The sequence below is a fragment of the Prionailurus viverrinus genome, chromosome A2, assembly GCF_022837055.1.
Source record: "Prionailurus viverrinus isolate Anna chromosome A2, UM_Priviv_1.0, whole genome shotgun sequence".
Lineage (NCBI taxonomy): Eukaryota > Metazoa > Chordata > Mammalia > Carnivora > Felidae > Prionailurus > Prionailurus viverrinus.
In genome coordinates, this window is record NC_062562.1 from 6,192,768 (window position 1) to 6,212,587 (window position 19,820).

General features: G+C 43.2%; 2 protein-coding genes across 2 annotated transcripts; both read right to left on the reverse strand.

Annotated features, from left to right (window-relative positions):
• Positions 1-441: 441 nt before the first annotated feature.
• LOC125149950 (zinc finger protein 239-like) lies at positions 442-2,243 on the reverse strand. The gene has a single exon (XM_047829166.1). It carries the CDS (start codon positions 2,230-2,232, stop codon positions 1,213-1,215), a length of 1,020 nt encoding a protein of 339 aa, XP_047685122.1. The 5' UTR covers positions 2,233-2,243; the 3' UTR covers positions 442-1,212.
• Positions 2,244-2,247: 4 nt separating this feature from the next.
• Positions 2,248-9,240, reverse strand: LOC125148204 (zinc finger protein 426-like; the record flags this gene model as incomplete). Its single annotated transcript, XM_047826026.1, has 7 exons — positions 9,167-9,240; positions 6,583-6,636; positions 6,006-6,094; positions 4,509-4,653; positions 3,615-3,695; positions 2,851-2,933; positions 2,248-2,397 (listed from the first exon to the last, which is right to left on the reverse strand). Coding segments are annotated over exons 2-7 (573 nt in total), but the record flags the coding sequence as incomplete, so codon positions are not given.
• Positions 9,241-19,820: the final 10,580 nt, after the last annotated feature.

The following is a 19,820-nucleotide window of genomic DNA, read 5'->3' on the forward strand; positions in this document are numbered from 1 at the left end:
GATACCAGGACCTGCCATAATCACATGGTTTTGTGTTTCATAGCATACAAAAGGATGAGAAACTAACCAAGTCACATGCCAGATGCAGTTGTTCCTGAACACACAAATGACATAATTGTTCTTCCAGGATGTGGTGATGTAAGAACAAAGAGAACATTCTCCATTCCCAGCCTCTCACTGGGAAGCTACCAAAAATTAACACAATATTTCCTTCCCTACTACTGGGAGTCTTGCTCTCCTTCTAGGACCATGAAATTAGGATGTATACCCACACCATTCCTAAAGTCTTTCCTGACCCAAAGGGATCAAGTGTGAGAGGGACAAGAGCATTTCCAGAAAATTTAGAGACATGTCACCCACCTTGGCCAGCAGGAGGGAATACAGATGGATTCCATGAGCAGTGAACTAATTCAAGTGGTCACCATCTTCACAGTATTAGATAAGGTCCATACAACTAGAGAACCCAGGTGGTTTGAATAGCATTAAGTCTAAAACTGCTAGTCTCACATGGGTCTAGACTGCAACCTGGTGTAGAAACTCGACTAGCATAGCACAGACAGCTGAATAAAGAAAGCCAAAATATTCCCAAAAATAGTGGGGGTAGAGCAGCACATGTTCACAGGTCTACAAAACCACCCTATTAGCGGAGTTCCACACGTCTCTTACACATTGAACAACTTCACTGTTGTTCCAGCGTGGGTTGTAGGGTGTCCTGATTGCTTTCCAACATTGCTAACTTCATACAAGATCTAGTTAGGGAGTTCTTCCATGTATTCAATGGGACACCTGTAGACTTTCCCACATTTCTCATATTCAGTCAGTATCCCTCCAATGTGGCTTCTTTCGTGTTTTTGAAATGAACTGGAAAAACTGAGGCTTTCCCACGTTTATCATGTATGTAAGTCTTCTATCCATTGTGCATTTTTAGGCGTTTTAGTAAGTCATGACGACAATGTGAAGGCTTTATCACATTCTTTACATTCACAGTTTCTCTCTGGGGTCAATTTTTACATGTTGAGTTAGGCTTGAGGAAACAGTGAAGGCCTTCAGTCAGTGTGTACATTCAAAGGACTTGTCTCCAGTGGGACTTCAAATGTGTATTTACAGATGTGGAAGTGGTGTAGGCTTTCCCACATTCCATACACTCACAGGGCTTCGCTCTAGTGTGAGTTCTCAAATGGAATTTCCCACGTTCACCACTTCCTAGGTCTTCTATCCATTGTGAGTTCGTAAATGTTTTTTAAGGAATGAGGGCCAAGCAAAAGCTTTTCCACATTCCTTACATTGATAGGGTTTTGCTCCAGTGTGAACTGTTAAATGTCCAACTAAGCTTGAAGAAAGGTGGAAGGATTTCCCACATTCCTTGCATTCATAGGGTTTCTCTCCAGTGTGGATTCTCAAATGTTCATTAAGTCGTGAGGAGTTAATGAAGGCTTTCCCACATTCCTTGCATTTATATGGCCTCTCTCCAGTGTGAATTCTCAAATGTGCTTTAAGAATTGAGGAACTACTGAGGGCTTTCCCGCATTCCTTACATTTATAGGGCTTCTCACCACTGTGAGTTTGAACATGTCTACGAAAGCCTGAAATCCAAGCAAAGCATTTCCCACATTCCTGACATTCAAAGGGCTTCTCTCCAGTATGAATTCTCAAATGATGATTAAGATATGAGGAACTACTGAGGGCTTTCCCACATATCATACATTTATAAGGCTTCTCACCAGTGTGAGTTTGAACATGATTACGAAGCATTGAGGGCCACTGGAAGTGTTTCCCGCATTCTTTACATTCATAGGGCTTCTCTCCAGTGTGAATCATAAAATGTATATAAAGGTGTGAGGAAGTGTAGAAAGATTTTCCACATTCGCTACATACAAATGGTTTTATTCCAGCGTGAAATCGACTGATGTGTTTATTGAGACGTTTCACATTTGCGTAACACTTCCCACACTCCCTACATTCATAGGGGTCTCTAACCGTGTGCATTTGCATATACACAGGGTGACCTGCTGAGGGAACTGAGATCCCTGGAAATGGAAGCATCCATTCATCGAGGTCTCCTCCACCGTGACTTCTCCCCTGTGTCTGAAAGTGGGAATGACTAATGAACGTCATCCCACAGCCACTATTTTCAGAAGGCTTCTCTGCCAGACTGGTTCTCTCATACATGCTGTATGGGGTCAGGTGGAAGGCTTTACCACCCTGACTCAATTCAGAAAGCTTCTCTCTCATAGAGCTTTCCTTTTGCAGAGGACGGAAGCTGTTGGCATACTGAGTATGCTCAAAAGTGTTCTCTCTATTTTCCATTCTCATGTGTGTCTTAAGGAGTAAGTGTTGGCTTAAGATTTTCCCACTTTGCTCATACTCGGAGAGCTCTGCTCCCTGGTGGGTCCTTTCCTGTTGATAAACAGATGAAAGTTGATGATCGGATTTTCAGATTCATTACAGATTTCACACTTATAAAGCTAAAAACATGATGATTCTTCCCATTTTCATTACATAAACACAGCTCCTGCTGACTGCCTTCAAGTTAAATGAGGGAACTCCTCTGACAAAAACCGATGCCATCTACTCTGCTCTTAGAAACATTCCATTAAAATTGCACGAAAATGTTTAGACTCAATCCCTCTTATATATGCGGAAACTTGTACTTGTGGGATCTAGGAAGCAACAACTTCCAAGACAGGTTTGGATTATCCTCCCAAATCATAATCGAGTATCTCTGAATTGCCTTCTCTTGGATGAATGCCACTTGTCTCAAATACCTCCTACTTGCACTGATTTTAAAACAAAACTACCAATCTTTTTTTTTAATGTGGAAAAATAGGAGATATCACAACTCAACCTTACTTTTTGAATTTCTCTGGCTGTTCTTCCTTCCCCCAAATCCTGGAGAGATGGTGACTCTTTGCTTTGATGTTGAGTTTGCCATTCTAAAGTAAAACAAATGTAAGCATTTGCAGAAACAAATGATAGGTTAAACAATTAAAAAAAAAGATAAGACTCAGTTTTCTTTACTTTCATATTAAAAACTGTGAAAAAGGGGGCACATGGGTAGATCAGTCAGTTTAGCATCTGATTCTTGATTTTGGCTCAGGTCATGACCTCACGGTTTTGAGATTGAGCCCCATGTCAGGCTCCATGCCAACAGGTGGAGCCTGCTTGGGATTCTCTCTCTCTCAAAATAAATAAACATTTAAAAAAAGTGTTGATAAAACAATAAAGAAAAAAGATTTCAGCAGTTTGTCTATGGGAAAATTTGGCACTAAGTGCAGATGGTCAAACTTTGGTGGTCTGCTAAAAAATAATTTTTGGAAAATTAAATATCGTGAGCAAAAACAGACTATTATCAAGGTAGAAAAGTAGGAAACCTCTGGACAACTAAGTTTACCAAAATGATATCTTAAAGAAGAAACAGGTCACTTTGTGACATCATAGAAAGCTTAAGTAAAAGAGGGAAGGAAGTTAAGGATATGCAAAAACATCAGAGACAAATGGTTTCAGCACTATGAGACAAAATGAATCTTAAATTTTACACATTGCAAGTATGCCATATTTCAGACTGACTAGTGACATTCTTCTCATTCACCAGCGATATCTGTCACAACACTCACCTGGGAAAACTCCTTTCTCCACTGTCCTCAACTCTTCTTGTTCCAACCTAGCTACTAGGCTGGGTTTTGACTGTTGATATCCTGTCCAGGGGGAAAGGTACATTAATAGAAGAGGACTGTGTAAGAAATGACAAAGCTTCTGATGAAAACAGTAAAATCATTTCAAAAGGACTAGAAAAGCAAATCAAAAGATTACTTACCTCTGACTCTGAAAGCCTAACCCAAAGGTATGTACACATTTACAGAGCACATAGACATTTATCCAAACAGCAAATAAAGGAGGTGAGGAAAGGAGACCTTCCTTTTGATGGGGAAAGCACTAAAGCTATAGTACTCAAATGCTGGAGTGTGTCGTAATCATCAGGATGGCTTATTGAACATAGAAGACAGGGCAACAGCACCAGCTTTATAATTCAGAATGTCAAAAGTAGGGTCTGATTTGGGGCGTCTGGGTGGCTCAGTCAGTTAAGCGTCCAAACTTCAGCTCAGGTCACGATCTTGTGGTCTATGAGTTCAAGCCCCACGTCAGGTTCTGTGCTAACAGCTCGGAGTCTGGAGCCTGCTTCCGATTCTGTGTGTCCCTCTCTCTGCCCCTCCCCAGCTTGTGCTGTGTGTCTCTCTCTCAAAAATAAATAAACATTAAAAAAATATATGTTAAAAACAAAACCCGGGGTCTGACAATGTAAATTCCTAACAATGATAGTGTTAGTTACTGTTGGCCCTAATGCCACATTTATGGAAAACCCATTAAAGATTACAACCCATTAGTGCAGGCACTATGCATCTCTTATTTCCAATTATGTTTCAGATTAGGCATCACCAAGGCTGGAACGCCAAAAATACATAGTACAAATTTGTTCCTAAAGATGTTACAAGGAATGTTGGCAGCCTTACCTACTGTGACCAGGTTCTGGTAGTTCTCCAGCATCACGTTTCTGTATAGGTTTCTCTGAGCAAGGTCCAGTAATATCCACTCCTCCTGGGTGAAGTCCAATGCCACGTCGTCAAAGGTCACTGCGTCGTCAAAGGTCACTGCAATCTAAACCATCACACCAGGATTGGCTTGAGACAAGAAACATCTCCAACATTCATGGGAGAATGAAGACAGGAGACTCAATACCGATGCAGGGTTATGAGGTTTCTCATTATCCTCCCATGGTTCTGTGGTCCTAGGTACTCTTCTCTCAATCTAGACTCACTCACTGCTCCTCTCCACTCATATGGTTTTAATGTCACCTTTTATTTATTTTTTTAATTTTTTAATTATTTTTAGTTTTTTTTTTAATTTTCTTTTAACGTTTATTTTTGAGACAGAGAGAGACAAAGCATGAATGGGGGAGGGTCAGAGAGAGGGAGACACGGAATCTGAAACAGGCTCCAGGCTCTGAGCCGTCACCACAGAGCCCGACGCGGGGCCAGAACTCACGGACCGCGAGATCATGACCTGAGCCCAAGTCAGCCGCTTAACCGACTGAGCCACCCAGGCGACCCATAAGTTCTTGTTTAAAAGGTGACATTAGGGGCGCCTGGGTGGCGCAGTCGGTTAAGCGTCCGACTTCAGCCAGGTCACGATCTCGCGGTCCGGGAGTTCGAGCCCCGCGTCGGGCTCTGGGCTGATGGCTCAGAGTCTGGAGCCTGTTTCTGATTCTGTGTTTCCCTCTCTCTCTGCCCCTCCCCCATTCATGCTCTGTCTCTCTCTGTCCCAAAAATAAATAAACGTTGAAAGAAAAAAAAAAAAGGTGACATTAAGGGGCGCCTGGGTGGCTCAGTCGGTTAAGCGGCTGACTTGGGCTCAGGTCATGATCTCGCGGTCCGTGAGTTCGGGCCCCGCGTCGGGCTCTGTGGTGATGGCTCAGAGCCTGGAGCCTGTTTCAGATTCTGTGTCTCCCTCTCTCTGACCCTCCCCTGTTCATGCTGTCTCTCCCTGTCTCAAAAATAAATAAAACATAAAAAAAAAATTTTTTTTTAATAAAAAATAAAAAAATAAACAAGACCTTATGTCAGCTTAACCACAGTAGTAGGTCTTCACAGTTTCCTCTACTATGACACACTCCTGAGCATGCTACAGTTCCTTCATAAACAGCACAGAATAACTGAATTCTTTGAGAAAAGGACACTTATACTGTCATGTCAGAGCTCACAGCAAGGCGGAAGCCTGCATTTGGAATCCATGAGCTTCCGGATTGGTTACCGAAATACCAGAATTTTTTCAGGGTAATCCCTTTTTGATAGGAGAGTTTCTACTTCCAGAGGAAATTCATCTGGGAACTCAGTCCTTGTCTGCAGTTTATTTGCTTTAGGAAGCTCAGGACACAGGTGTGCCTAGAAACAATGTGTTCACCTGGTGGATGTAAATATGGCTTTCTGTTGACTGATACGCTTTTTTATTACCTGATTATAATTTTTCGGCCTGACAGCCACCATCCCTTCTACCTCTGTGTTTTCCTCAGGATGGGAGAAAGGATTCCTAGTAAGAAGATCTTGGGGAAAGGAAAGGATACTTCAGAATACAGAATTGACCCTAGTTCCCAGAATCACCCACCTGAAAATCATTCCATCCTAATTTAAGATCCCCATATATCCCTGCATGAGAAATCTCACAGAAACACACACTACTGCCATAAAATACAATAGCCCTGCGTCACCTGGAGCCAGAAAAGGGACTTGCTAGACATGCTACCCATGAAGAAAGAGGTCATGGTCTTATTTTACAGGTATGGAAACTTAACCCCTAAAACATTTGGTTCTTTATTTGCCCAAAATAATAAAACTCATCAATGAGATTATGTACCAACAATTCCCAACACACACACAAGGAAGCTGACTTAGATAATAGCATTCTCTGGCATATTTCAGCTCTTTCTAAAAGAACAGCAGTATGACTATTTTAGGACCAGGTTGTTGGACTCCAGGTTGTGTGGGGATGACCTTTAGAATTCTCTGGAAATGAGAATCAATAATGACTTACCATGGGTCAAGTCAATGGTTGCCATCCTGGGAGAGTGACGGTGAAGTCTACCTACTGGGAAATTTGATCACTTCAGTACAACTTATGAATCTAGGTGAATATGACAATCTTCATTATTCTTGACATTGGGATACCCACAGTCCTTTTCATACCAATCATTAATCAGCAAGCATTGCCAATCCATCATCAAACATCACACACTAGCTGTCTCTCTGAAGGTGGTATGTGGGAAATTACTGAAAATGGTATAACCTATGGCATGAAAGTCACTAATATCAATTACCATTCACTGCAAATCAGTATGTGACAGATATCTGTCTCACTAACTTTATGTATACCAGCTCACTTAATTAGCATAACAACCCATTTCAATAGATATCACTAGCCCTACTTAATAGCTGATAAAGCTAGATTCATAGAACACTAATCATTGGTCCACCACCCTCCAATTAGGAAAAAGAAATCCAGAATTGAATGCAGATAGGCTTGTCTCAAATGTGTGATCTGAGGTTCTCATTCGCAAATATGATCAGTTGTCAATCTAGACCTGCACTGTCCAGTTTAGTAGCCACCAGTCGCATACGCTATTGAGTACCTGATATGTACCAGTTAGTAAAACAGGATTTTAAATTTTGTTTAGGTAAACTTAAATACATCTACATTCTCAACTGTATTTATTACATGCACACACAAAGTACATGTCATGAAAATTTTATGTCCAGTGAATTTTGAAATCTTACTATGACTTAAAGAATTTAAGATACTTCCATTTTAGCGGTGCCTGAGTGGCTTGGTCAGTTAAGTGTCCAACTTCAGCTCAGGTCACGATCTCACTACTTGTGGGTTCGAGCCCTGCAGCAGGCTCTGTGCCAACAGCTCAGAGCCCGGAGTCTGCTTCAGATTCTGTGTCTCCCTCTCTGCCCCTCCCCTGCTGGTGCTGTCTGTCTCTAAAAAATGAATAAACATTAAAAAAAAAAAATTGAAGAAAATTAAAAAAAAAAAAAAACCCTTCAATTCTTATATGGGTTACATGCTGAAATATTTGGAATAGATGGGATAAAGTACATTATTACGTATGATCTCTTTTTGTTTATTTCATGTACATAAAAGCTTTAATCATATACATGGCCTGCAGGTCATATGTCCATTGGCTAGCATTAGCCTAGAATACTGCTGGACATTATATAGAAGAGAAAAATGAAGTGTTTTATTTAGTTAATACCTTGAGCTTTGGTTGATGGAGCTTACAGTGGCTTGGAGCCCTGAACCTCCTTTTTTAAGTTATCATAATAGGTTTATTCTTTCATTCTTTCCACAAACAATTACGATAACTGTGGTCCTGTGCTAGGCACTAAGTAGAAAACAGTGAAATATACAAAAAATGTCCCAGGATTTAATGACCCAACATTCCTAAGGGACAAGATACTCAATTATTAATGGATACATCCATTCATCAGAGCTTATGGAGGAAAAACTCAAATAGGTGAGAAAATAAAGACTATCCTATATACAAGCACAAAGGTATACATGAATATTTTGGATTGCTTCTTGGGCAAGGTAAAGACAGAAAAAGAAAAAAAACATAGGCTGTTCTAAACAGGACCCAAAAATATATGAAAAATAATTATGGAAGGATTTTAAAGACTCAGAAGACATTTCAAGTATTCAGCAGCTTCAATGGGTCTTGACTGAGACTTAGTTCAGTTAAGGTTTGCCCACTTCCCCTTACCCTGGAAAGGAGCAATGCCAAATCAGTCTGTGTTTCACACTGGTCTATTTTAGGAGTCTTCCCAGAAAACCTTCTTTTTGTATTATCACTTCTCACCAGGTTTTTATATTTACTCCATTATTAATAAGGCTTCCTTCTTGCCTGGGTGGCTCAGTCGGCTAAGTATCTGACTTCAGCTCAGATCATGATCTCACAGCTCTTGAGTTTGAGCCCTGCATCAGGCTCTGAGCTTAGCTGGAGCCTGCTTCAGATTCTATGTCTCCCTCTCTCTCTGCCCCTCCCCTACTTGTGCTCTCTCTGTCTCTCTCAAAAATAAAACATTAAAAAGAATCATAAGGCTTCCTTCTCACTTTAATATCTTTTAACCTGATACAGTTCAAACGATAACTCCTATGTTAAAGACTAATGACTTTTGGGGCACCAGGGTAGCTCAGTCAGTTAAGGATCCTACTCTTGATTTCAGCTCAGGTCATGATCTCACGGTTCATTGGCTCGAGACGGCATCAGGCTCCACGCTGACAGTGTGGAGCCTCCTTGGGATGGTCTCTCCCCCACTCTCTCTCTCTACCCCTCCCACACGTGTGCACGTGATAAATAAATGAACTTACAAAAATTAATGACTTTTCAATAAATTAAACACAGAACAGCAGCCCAAATGCTGATCTACAAAACTGAATCCAAATGATGGTAAACACTAGAAGTTCCAGTTTCTTTACCATAAATGAAATCAACCCTCATGACCCAAAAATCTTTTTTTCCAAGAATTCTTATTCTACAGGTGAAAAGACCAGAACCCTGAAAATAACAAGCTGTCACAAACACTGCATCTCAAATGCTAGTATAGATTGCACTTACTCCTAGAGGTCTCAAAATGGGGCCTTTGAGCTGAATAAGCCCACAAATGTGTTTACTTTTGTAGCATGTGCACAAACATTTTTCCATTTGGTTTTGTTTCCTTTTCTGATGGAGATGTAAGTGCTATGCAATCAAAAGTGTAGATTTGGGGCGCCTGGGTGGCTCAGTCGGTTGAGCGTCCGACTTCAGCTCAGGTCACGATCTCGTGGTCCGCGGGTTTGAGCCCCGCGTCAGGCTCTGGGCTGATGGCTCAGAGCCTGGAGCCTGCTTCCAATTCTGTGTCTCCCTCTCTCTCTGCCACTCCCCCGTTCATGCTGTGTCTCTCTCTGTCTCAAAGATAAATAAACGTTAAAAAAAAATTAAAAAAAAAAAAAAGTGTAGATCTTAAGTATTTTCTGGATGAGCTCTAACAACTGTAGTTACTCACCTTATCACAGTCTTAAAAAAATAGAGAATGGACAGCATATTGAACTTCTAAAAACACAGACAACATACTCGTCTCCCTGAAAAGCCCTCTTCAGCCTTCTAGTTCACTCCCTCACCCTAATTCCAGACAATCTGTTTCTGATTTCTTTCAGTTTCTATCAGTTCCTAGATAGGTTACTCAGTTTGTAAAACGTTTACAAATATATATGCTGACTTTTCTATTTAAAGAAACAATAAGGGAAAAACATTCTTAAATCTCCCAGTGAATTTTGGACTTGTCCACTTCTTCTTATGTTTCTGTCAAGCACTGGTTTATACCTTGTGCAACAATATTATTGGGTACATACAAATTTTGAAATTGAATCACATTAGAGATATTGAATCACCTACCGTAAAGAACTCTATGTGTAGTAATGATCTATGACAATGCTGTCTGACATGCAGATCCATTTTCTTTTGGAGAGCTCTTTGGGTATCAAAGATGCCCTTTATTTTCCAATACGTGACATAGGCCCTGGTTCAGTGAGGGCACCAAGTGATTGCTGACTGACAGACCAAGACCAGAGTCCCTACGTCACTCAAAACACATCTAACTAGGAGCACCTGGCTGGCTCAGTCAACAGGGCACACAACTCTGGATCACAGGGTCATGAGCTCAAGCCCCAAGGTAGGTGTGGAGGCTCATTTAATAAAAAAAATGTTTAATTTATAAAAAACACAGTACATCTATCTAGATTACATTGAAATAACAGTCCCTGACAAAATATATATCCCAGGTTTTAGGAGATGTAGTTAAGTACTCTAATATCAGTGTGGGGTCTCATGCTTCTGAGCACTCACCCACCAGCTAGGGCATGTCTGTAAACTTCTTCCCCACAGACCCCCTAATGTGGATACTCGGGTGCTGTTTCTTATACCTGTTGTCACCCATGGTTCCCTCCACTCATCTGCTCACCAGTCATGGCTTGACTGTAATCCAGAGGTTTTCAAATGCTTGCCCATTTTGCCAACTACCTCTGCCCCAGGCTACCCAGCAAACTTCTTTACAACCAATTGACTGCAATGATATCACTGACAATAAGGTCTGACCCAGTCTTGGGGTGAAAGGCCCTATACAAATGTGAACTTCCCTATTACTCTCCATCACCTGTAGGGTCTGTGAGTTGTTTGTATCTGTTACTCTTCCAATGTATATCAACAAATCAAGGAGTGGGGTACCTGGATGGTTAAGCATCCGATTCTTCCTTTTAGAAGCTCAGGTCATGATCTCACAGTTTTGTGGGTTCAAGCCCCAAGTAGGGCTCTGCACCCGTAGCACAGTAGTTTTTTAAAAAGTCTTAACTCCAGGGGCGCCTGGGTGGCTCAGTCGGTTAAGCATCCAACTTCGGCTCACGTATCTCAGTCTGTGGGTTCAAGCCCCACATCAGGCTGTATGCTGATAGCTCAGAGCCTAGGGCCTGCTTCGGATTCTGTGTCTCCCCCCCTTCTCAAAAATAAACAGTAAAAAAAATTCTTTTTTAATAAAAATAAAAAGTCCAATGAACTCAGATTAAACCCAGCTATAGCATCTAAATGTATCTGCAATATAGACACTCTTGCCAACTGGCAGAATTCCCTTATCTTTGACACATAGGGTAAGGGCCATTACAGTAAGCAAAGTTAAAAGGAGGATCCTGGAACTCCCCACCACTGGACATAATCACCCAGGAATAATACCGACACTGCTGAGGGAACTGCAAAGACTAACACCAACATCCAGTTTGCCCAAGGACTGGGAAATAGAGGATTGGCTTTGAAGAAATAAACCATGGACACCTACAATCACCTCGAGACCAATTCCAGAAACCTAAACTAAACCTAAACTGTACTGGGTTGACATATTTTGTCTATGCTTGTATCTGTTTATTTGTGTCCATGTATTTATTTGCATAAACTAGGCTTTCACTTCTGCTGCATCCTTCCCATTTTGATTACTATACAAGCTATTACAGGGTAACATTAATTTTTAGGTAAAATATTTTCATGAGACTGTGACTAAATTTAAGGAGTACTTTACAAATGGACTGTGATGGAGATCAAATGACACTTGATGTACGTTTAAAACTCCTTACGCAATATAATTAGGTACACATCACCCACAAAATAGTTTGTGACAGATTTTGAAGCCTCTGAAACTGAAGTTCGGAAACTAAAACTGACAGGCCTGTTTCTGCAAATGAAGTTTTGTTTTTTTAATGTTTATTTATTTTTGAGAGAGACAGAGACAAAACGCGAGTGGGTTAGGGCAGAGGGAGAGGGAAACACAGAATCCCAAGCAGACTCCAGGCTCCAAGCTGTCAGCACAGAGCCTGACGTGGGGCTCGAACTCACAAGTGGTGACATCATGACCTGAGCGAAGTCAGACACTCAACAGACTGAGCAACCCAGGCACCCCCCCTTTTTTAAAAAAAAATTTTTACTGTGCAAATGAACTTTTACTAGACAAAACCACACACATTTGTTTAGTAAGGGGTATGGTTGCTTCTGCAACTACAAAGGCAGAGCTGAAGAATTCCAGGCCGGATGGCCAGCAAAGCAGAATGTACTCAATGCAAGAGGACTTCAGCCACCTCCACTTTAACCTCAAACTTTCTAACTGATTAAGGTCTTCTTTCCAGGTTCTCTCTGAACTCAGACAAAAGACCATGTGGGCAAACGATCCCCTGATGGAAACCTAAACTTGCCCCTTCGGCAAGAGGTACTGCCTGAGCCACAAGACCCTGCATGATGGACTCCAAGACAGTAATGGACCTGATCTTCACAGCCCACCTGCAGTTACTCACTAACCTTTACCTGGCATTTTTCTTATATGACCCTGTATTTTCAGCACTTTAGCTACATTACTACCTGGGCCTTTTCAGACAAAAAGGTGGCAAGCCTGGTTACTGGACTCACTTATCAGTGTATGAAATTACAGAAAATAAAGACAGCATGCAAGGCACCTGGGGTGACTCAGTCGGTTAAGCAGGGATTTGGGAGGACAGGGGTGTTGAGTGGCTTAGTCCGTTCAGCGTCTGACGTCAGCTCAGGTCATGATTCCAGTTTCTGAGTTCCAGCCCTGTATCAGGCTCTCTACTGTCAGCAGGGAGCCCGCTTTGGACCTCTGTTCCCCTATCTCTCTGGACCTACCCCACTCGCGCCCACTCTATCGAAAATTTAAAAAATTAAAAATAAAAATAAATTAAAAAAATAAAAAGGCAGACTTCAGCTCCAGTCATGGTCTCACTGTTTGTGAGTTTGAGCCCCACAGTGGGCTCTCTGCAGTCAGCTCAGAGCCCGCTTGGGAATCTCTGTCCCTCTCTCTCTCTGCCCCTCCCCCGCTCACACTCTGTATCTTTCTCAAAAAAAAAAAAAAAAAATTAATAAAATTAAATGAAGACAGCACGGAAACATCAGGAATCTCAGAAACTCTGAGTTTCGCAAAGAGCGTGTGAGGCTTCCAAGTCAGTATCATGAAGAAACAATGGCTCTGCCGCAGGTTAGCAGAGCCTAAGAGACAAACAGTTGTCATATATAAACCTTGAATACATCCGAGATCCAAAACATATTCTGAGGTAAAGTGGAAAATTTTACTTTTTATACAGTACATATTGCATAACATTTTTAATTTCGTGGCTGAATCACTGTATTATGATTTCAGTAGTAAAACCTCATCCTTAAAACATGCATTACCGAGTATTTAAAGGTCATGTATCATGTCTACAATTTATTTCCTATTTACTCGCAAACAATCCGCTAAAAAATACATTTCTTTATCCAAAGAGCGCAACCACGCAAAATGCGAAAATGGGTGAATCTGCTTCGGTGCACATTCACAGCAACAGTTGCTTACATTTCCTTTAGGTTTAAGATTTTACGCAAAAAATGGGGAAAAAACTTAGTCCAAATGCCCTGTTAATGGGAAATCCAGTTATTCTGAAAATGGAGTATTCACGCCTCCATTCTTTTCTCCCGGAGTCCCTGGCTTGCCACTTGGTGGGAATGGACAGGCTCAGGAGGGTCTCAGGAAAAGCGACGTGAAAACGGTTTCTCTTTAGTACAAAGACCAGTGGAGCACGTGTGTATAACTAGGTACTGAAACATGCACACTACCCACATCCGAGAAAGCATATCACCTGCCTAAGACAGTGTGTCCCGAAGAAAAGACGAGCGCAGACAAAGCCACATTCTCAGATAAAACTGCCTCTTCCCCACCGAAAGGAAACACAGGCCCCGCTGAACCAACTTTCCAGAACGCTCACCGGCCGGGTCCCTGAGGCTGCGAGTAACGCGGCGGAGTCTGGGCCACTCCCAGCAGCAGAAACTCTTTTCCTTTGGGACAAAAGTCACAAAGGCCGCTTGCACACTGCAGGACAGGCGAGCACAGTGGCCACGAACACCCCGCGCACGCGCCCTCCCAGCAGGACCACAGCGGCTCCGCGCCAGAACCGCCGGCCTCAGAGGCCTGTCGGGCGGTCTAGGCGGATGCGAGCCGCGCGGCCCGGCCGTTAAGCAGGACCATCGCCGACCCCGACTAAAACCGGCCTTGGACTCCCACCTCCTGCCTCCCTTCACGCCTTCCCCACCACGGCCGGCCCACGTCCAACGACCAGCATCCCAACGTGCTCAATACTGCGCGAAGCAGCAGGCGAAGAAAGTCCGGCGAGCGCGTGACACCACTTCCGCTTCCTGCCGGGACCCGGGGGGCGGGACTTCCACCTCAGACGGCGGAACTGGGCTTCCCTCGGGCGTGGGCTTCGCGCTGGGCCTGAGGCCTGGATCCCGCCCGGAGGACGAGGCTGGGGCAGGAACCAGGTTTGGGGGCGCGGCTACGGGCGGGGGGCGGGACCCTGCGCGGGGCGGGGTGGGGACCGAGCCGGGGGTGGGGACCGAGCCGGGGGTGGGGGGCGGGGCCCAGCTCCCTGGGTTGGTGGCAGGGCGCCAATGGGCTCAACCCCACATCCTCAGTAAATGGTTTCCTGCCGGCCTCCCTGCACGTCCTGGAGACTCTACGGTCGTTGTCCTTGTCGTTAAGCCCGAGAGTCCGTCACATAGTCTGTCTGCCACAGTCCATCCCGTCTCTAGGCCTTGATTTCCTCTCATTGTCGTTTACGTTGGACACGACGCTAAAGTCTAGTCGTTGATGCCTTGCTTTCATTGTTATGACAGTTCCTGTAAATCGTTCCTTTTTCTGTGTCAAATATGTATATCTGTTTTTGTGAGATCGCACTGATACCAGGTATTCCTCTCTTCAGGCATGGTTATAAAGTTGCTCCCCTAATCATGTTTGCTGTGGTTTTCGTTGGATGGCCTTTGGGCAGTTAGTAAAGATCTCTTTAAACAGGACTAGAGTACCTCTACTCAAGACTTAGTGGAGGGGAGTGGGAGGGAATGGAGGAAATAAGTGAAGGGGATTAAGATGTACAGTCTTCCACTTGTAAAATAACTGGGACACTGGATATAATGTTCACGATAGGGGAATATGAGCCAATCCAACATTGTAACAACCTTGGTGACAGATGGTAACTAGACTTACTGTGGTGACTATTTTAGGATGTGTGCATTTATAGGATATATATATCAAATTGCTACGTGGACGCCTTGAAGGTAATCCAGTATTGTATGTCAGTTGTTCATCAATAAAAAGTGAAAGAAATGTCCATGTACATCATGCAACGTGCTTTATGCATACATTGAATTGATATGTCTCTTGTTAATGTTTCATTAATAACTGTAGAAACTTTTAATTTTTATATAGCTAAGAAGTCTGGTTTGTTTTTTGTTTTTGACCAAGAGAGTTCTCGAGTCAGGGAGAGGGGAAAGGGGAGAGAAAACCCTAGGCAGGTTTGACGGGGGGGGGGGGGGGGGGGGGGGGGGGTGCTTCATCTCACAACCCTTGGGATCATGACCTGAGCTGAGGCGCCCCTCCCCTTATTTGTTTTTGGTTACACTGGACGTAATGGTAAACTCTAATCATTGATTCCTTGTGTTTTCAATGTAATGACAATTTTATAAATCTTTCATATTTTGTTCACATATATATTTTTGTTCTTGCTTTGTGAAAAACCACTAACACTGGGCATTCTTCCCTTATTCAGGAATGGTTCTAAAGTTATACTTGCTGTGATTTTGAGTGGGTTATCTTTGTACAGTTAATAAAAGATCTTTTGAAATACTGATTTAAAACATATTTCATCCAGGCTTGTTCATGTGAATCATTAAATGTTTTGTACCCATCTATTGAATCGATACCTATTTTGCTACATTAATGTTTCATGTTTATTGCATAAATCATTAAATTTTATATAGGCAAAGAAGTGTTTTTATTTTAATTTTTCTTAAATATCATTGAATGTTGTTTTTTTAATGTTTATTTTGAGAGCAAGAGAGAACAAGGGCGGGGGGGGGGCAGAGAGAGAGAGGGAGAGAGACAGAGCATCCCAAGCAGGCTCTGCATTGTCAGCACAGAGCTGGAGGCGGGTCTCGAACTCAAGGAACCATGAGATCCTGACTTGAGCTGAAACCAAGAGTTGGACGCTTAACCGACTGAGCCACCCAGGTGCCTCCAAAAAAGTGTTTTTAAAAATTATATATGAGGGGGGAGCCTGGGTGGCTCAGTCGGTTAAGTGTCTGACTCGGTTTCGGCTCAGGTCATGATCTCACAGTTCGTGAGTTCAAACCCCACCATCAGGCTCTGTGCTGATGGTGCAGAGCCTGCTCGGGATTCTCTCTCCATCTCTCTCTGCCCCTTCCACACTCTCTCTCTCAAAATAAATTAAAAAATAAACTTAAGAAAATAAAAAAAAATTGTATATGAGGGTGCCTGGATGGCTCAGTCGGTTGAACACCTGACTTTGGCTCGGGTCATGATCTCATGGTTTGTGAGTTTGAGCCCTGCATCGGGCTGTCAGCCTGCTGTCAGCCTGTCAGCACAGAGCCTGCTTTAGAACCTCTGTCCCCCTCTCTCTGCCACCCTGCCCCCATTTGCACTCTCCCGAAATAAATATTTTTTATTAGTTTTATTTTTTTTAATTTACATCTAAATTAGTTAGCATATAGTGCAAAAATGATATCAGGAGTAGATTCCTTAATGCCCCTTACCCATTTAGCCCATCCCCCCTTCCACAACCCCTCCAGTAACGCTCAGTTTGTTCTCCATATTTGAGTCTCTTATGTTCTGCCTCCCTCCCTGTTTTTATATTATTTTTGTTTCCCTTCCCTTATGTTCATCTGTTCTGTGCCTTGAAGTCCTCATATGAGTGAAGTCATACATTTGTCTTTCTCTAATTTCGCTTAGCATAATCCCCTCCAGTTCCATCCACGTTGTTGCAAATGGCAAGATGTCATTCTTTTTGATTGCCAAGTAATACTCCATTGTATATATATACCACATCTTCTTTATCCATTCATCCATCGATGGACACTTGGGCTCTTTCCATACTTTGGCTATTGTTGATAGTGCTGCTATAAACATTGGGGTGCGTGTGTCCCTTCGAAACAGCATACCTGTATCCCTTGGATAAATGCCTAGTAGTGCAATTGCTGAGTTATAGGGTAGTTCTATTTTTAATTTTTTGAGGAACCTCCAGACTGTTTTCCAGAGTGGCTGCACCAGCTTGCATTCCCAAAAAATAAATATTTTTTTAAAATTTTATATGGATTTCCTAACTTGCCTTAAAAATCTCAATTATATACAGATTTTGTAATTTACTTCTTAAATATAATCTATTTAAAAACACCAAAAGATAAATAAAAAATAAAAACACCAAACTTTTTTTTGTCTTGTTTTGTTTTGTTTTTAATTTTTTTTTTCAACGTTTATTTATTTTTGGGACAGAGAGAGACAGAGCATGAACGGGGGAGGGGCAGAGAGAGAGGGAGACACAGAATTGGAAACAGGCTCCAGGCTCTGAGCCATCAGCCCAGAGCCCGACGCGGGGCTCGAACTCCCGGACCGCGAGATCATGACCTGGCTGAAGTCGGACGCTTAACCGACTGCGCCACCCAGGCGCCCCCAAACTTTTTTTTTTATTAAAAATTTTTAATGTTTATTTTTGAGAGAGAGAGCATGAGCAGGGGAGGAGCAGAGAGAGAGGGAGACACAGAATCCAAACCAGGCTCTGAGCTGTCAGCACAGAGCCCGACAAGGAGCTCAAACTCATGAACCTCCAGATCATGACCTGAGCCGAAGTTGGACGCTTAACTGACTGAGCCACCTAGATGCTCCAAAACACCAAAGTCTTTAATCCTCATAGGGTATATTTTACATGTGGGGTAGGGTACTGGATCCAGTAGTTCTTTTCCCTAGAAAAGATGATGGATTCAGTACCACTTACAAGCTATTCTTGACCTATAGATTTGAAATTCCAACTTGATTAAACAGTGAATTCCTGTATCGGTCTCTGGATACTCCTTCACTCGTATTGCATTTACTTATGCTCATATCACACTTTGAATGGTATACAAGTCTTAATATTTAGTGGTATATATATAAAGGTTGGTAATGTTTGTTGCATTTACCGCTGTAGGTGTTCAGCTTGGGGTTAATTGCACTGGTGGTAACATGTTTACCTAATTCTTGGGATCATTGCCTCTTTGTGTTAGATCTGCACATTTGAGTAATCAATCACTCTTGCAGTCGTTCTAGGGTCACATAGTTACAGAAAGTCCTTCATCTCTCAGCTCCGTGTAGGCTACTTAATGGTCTGTTGGCTCTATCTGCAGGCAACGGGGCTTGCCATTTGTGTCTCCATAACTGAAAGAGCAAACATCTCTTTAAGAGTGTATAGACTGTTTTCATACGTAAAAACTGTCTTGTATGGGTCCCTGGACTGGTGGGGTCTACCTCCAGAATCATAGTCAAGTGGGGTTGACACCAGTCACATGGCTGCTACTGGGTCTGCATTGGAGTCTGTGCTATACTGTCCCGTTGTCAGGGCCATCATCCTTCTTTGGACCCTGGTCAAAGGTCGTCCCTCCAAGACCTTGGCCAACACCAAGACAAGCACGCTCTTCAGGGTCCAAAGATGGTGGTAGCATTTCTAGTTGTGTGACTAGGCAGGCACAAATGGCCCCAGACCACAGCTGAGAGGGCCTGGAGCCAATTCACAAGGCTACTTAGGGCCCACAGCCATGACCAGGTTCTGCAGGCCTGCCTCAGGGGGCACTGATGGGCCAGTCTCCCCCACGGTCCCAGGATGGGCAGGACTCCTCCTATATCGTGGCCTGGTGCCGGGAGCTGGGTTGTGGGCTGCTTTAAGATCTGCAGTCAGACCAAGGTTAGTAGGCCTGCCTCCAGGCTCACAGATGGACACATGTCCTTCTGGATTCCTCTGTGGGGAAGACCACAGCTAAGAGAGGCTTCAGGTGGGGGGCACCTGGGTGGCTCAGTTGGTTGAGCTTCCGGCTTCAGCTCCGGTCATGATCTCATGGTTTGTGAGTTCAAGCCCCGAGTCGGGCTCTGTGCTGACAGCTTGGCGCCTGGAGCCTGGAGCCTGCTTCGGATTCTGTGTCTCCCTCTCTCTCTGCTCCTCCCCTGCTCGTGCTCTGTCTCTCTCTCTCTCTCAAAAATAAATAAGCATCAAAAAAAAAAAATTTTTTTTTTAAAGAGAGGCTTCAGTTGGGTCACCGGCTGGCTTGCTCAAGGTCTGCATTTCAGAGTGAGGTCAGCAGGCCTGTTACCTGAGACGCATGGCTGGATGTGTTTCCTTCCAGGGCCTGAGTGATGGTGCTGGTGACAAGGCCAAATGGGGCTGTAGCGAAGTCCACATGACGACATGGCTGTTTCCACATGTGTAGCTGGAACCACAGCCAGTGAGCCGGCCATCTGGGCATAGGTGTCCCTTCTCAAAATGACCCTCCTAGTTTGTGGACTCTACTCGGGTTTTGTAGTCTCCTACCTGGATTCCAAAACTTCCACAAAGCACTTTTGTTCATGGAAGGCTGACTATTGTTGCTGTGGGGGGATCCAAGTGGGGACCTCATATTCTGCCATCTTGTGGTCCCAGGAATTTCAGTGCATTAATCTTAAGGAAATCTTAAGTTAACTTATCACATAACTAGATCAAAGCAAAAGATGGCTAAGCCAGTAGTATCCAAAATGTATTTGGTCACTTTTCAGTCATTGCTGCATTTGGTGGTGAGTATGTGTGTTGCAGGAGAGAAGCAGGCTCTCAAACTGGAGAAGTATGTCCTTGATTTATACCTGCAT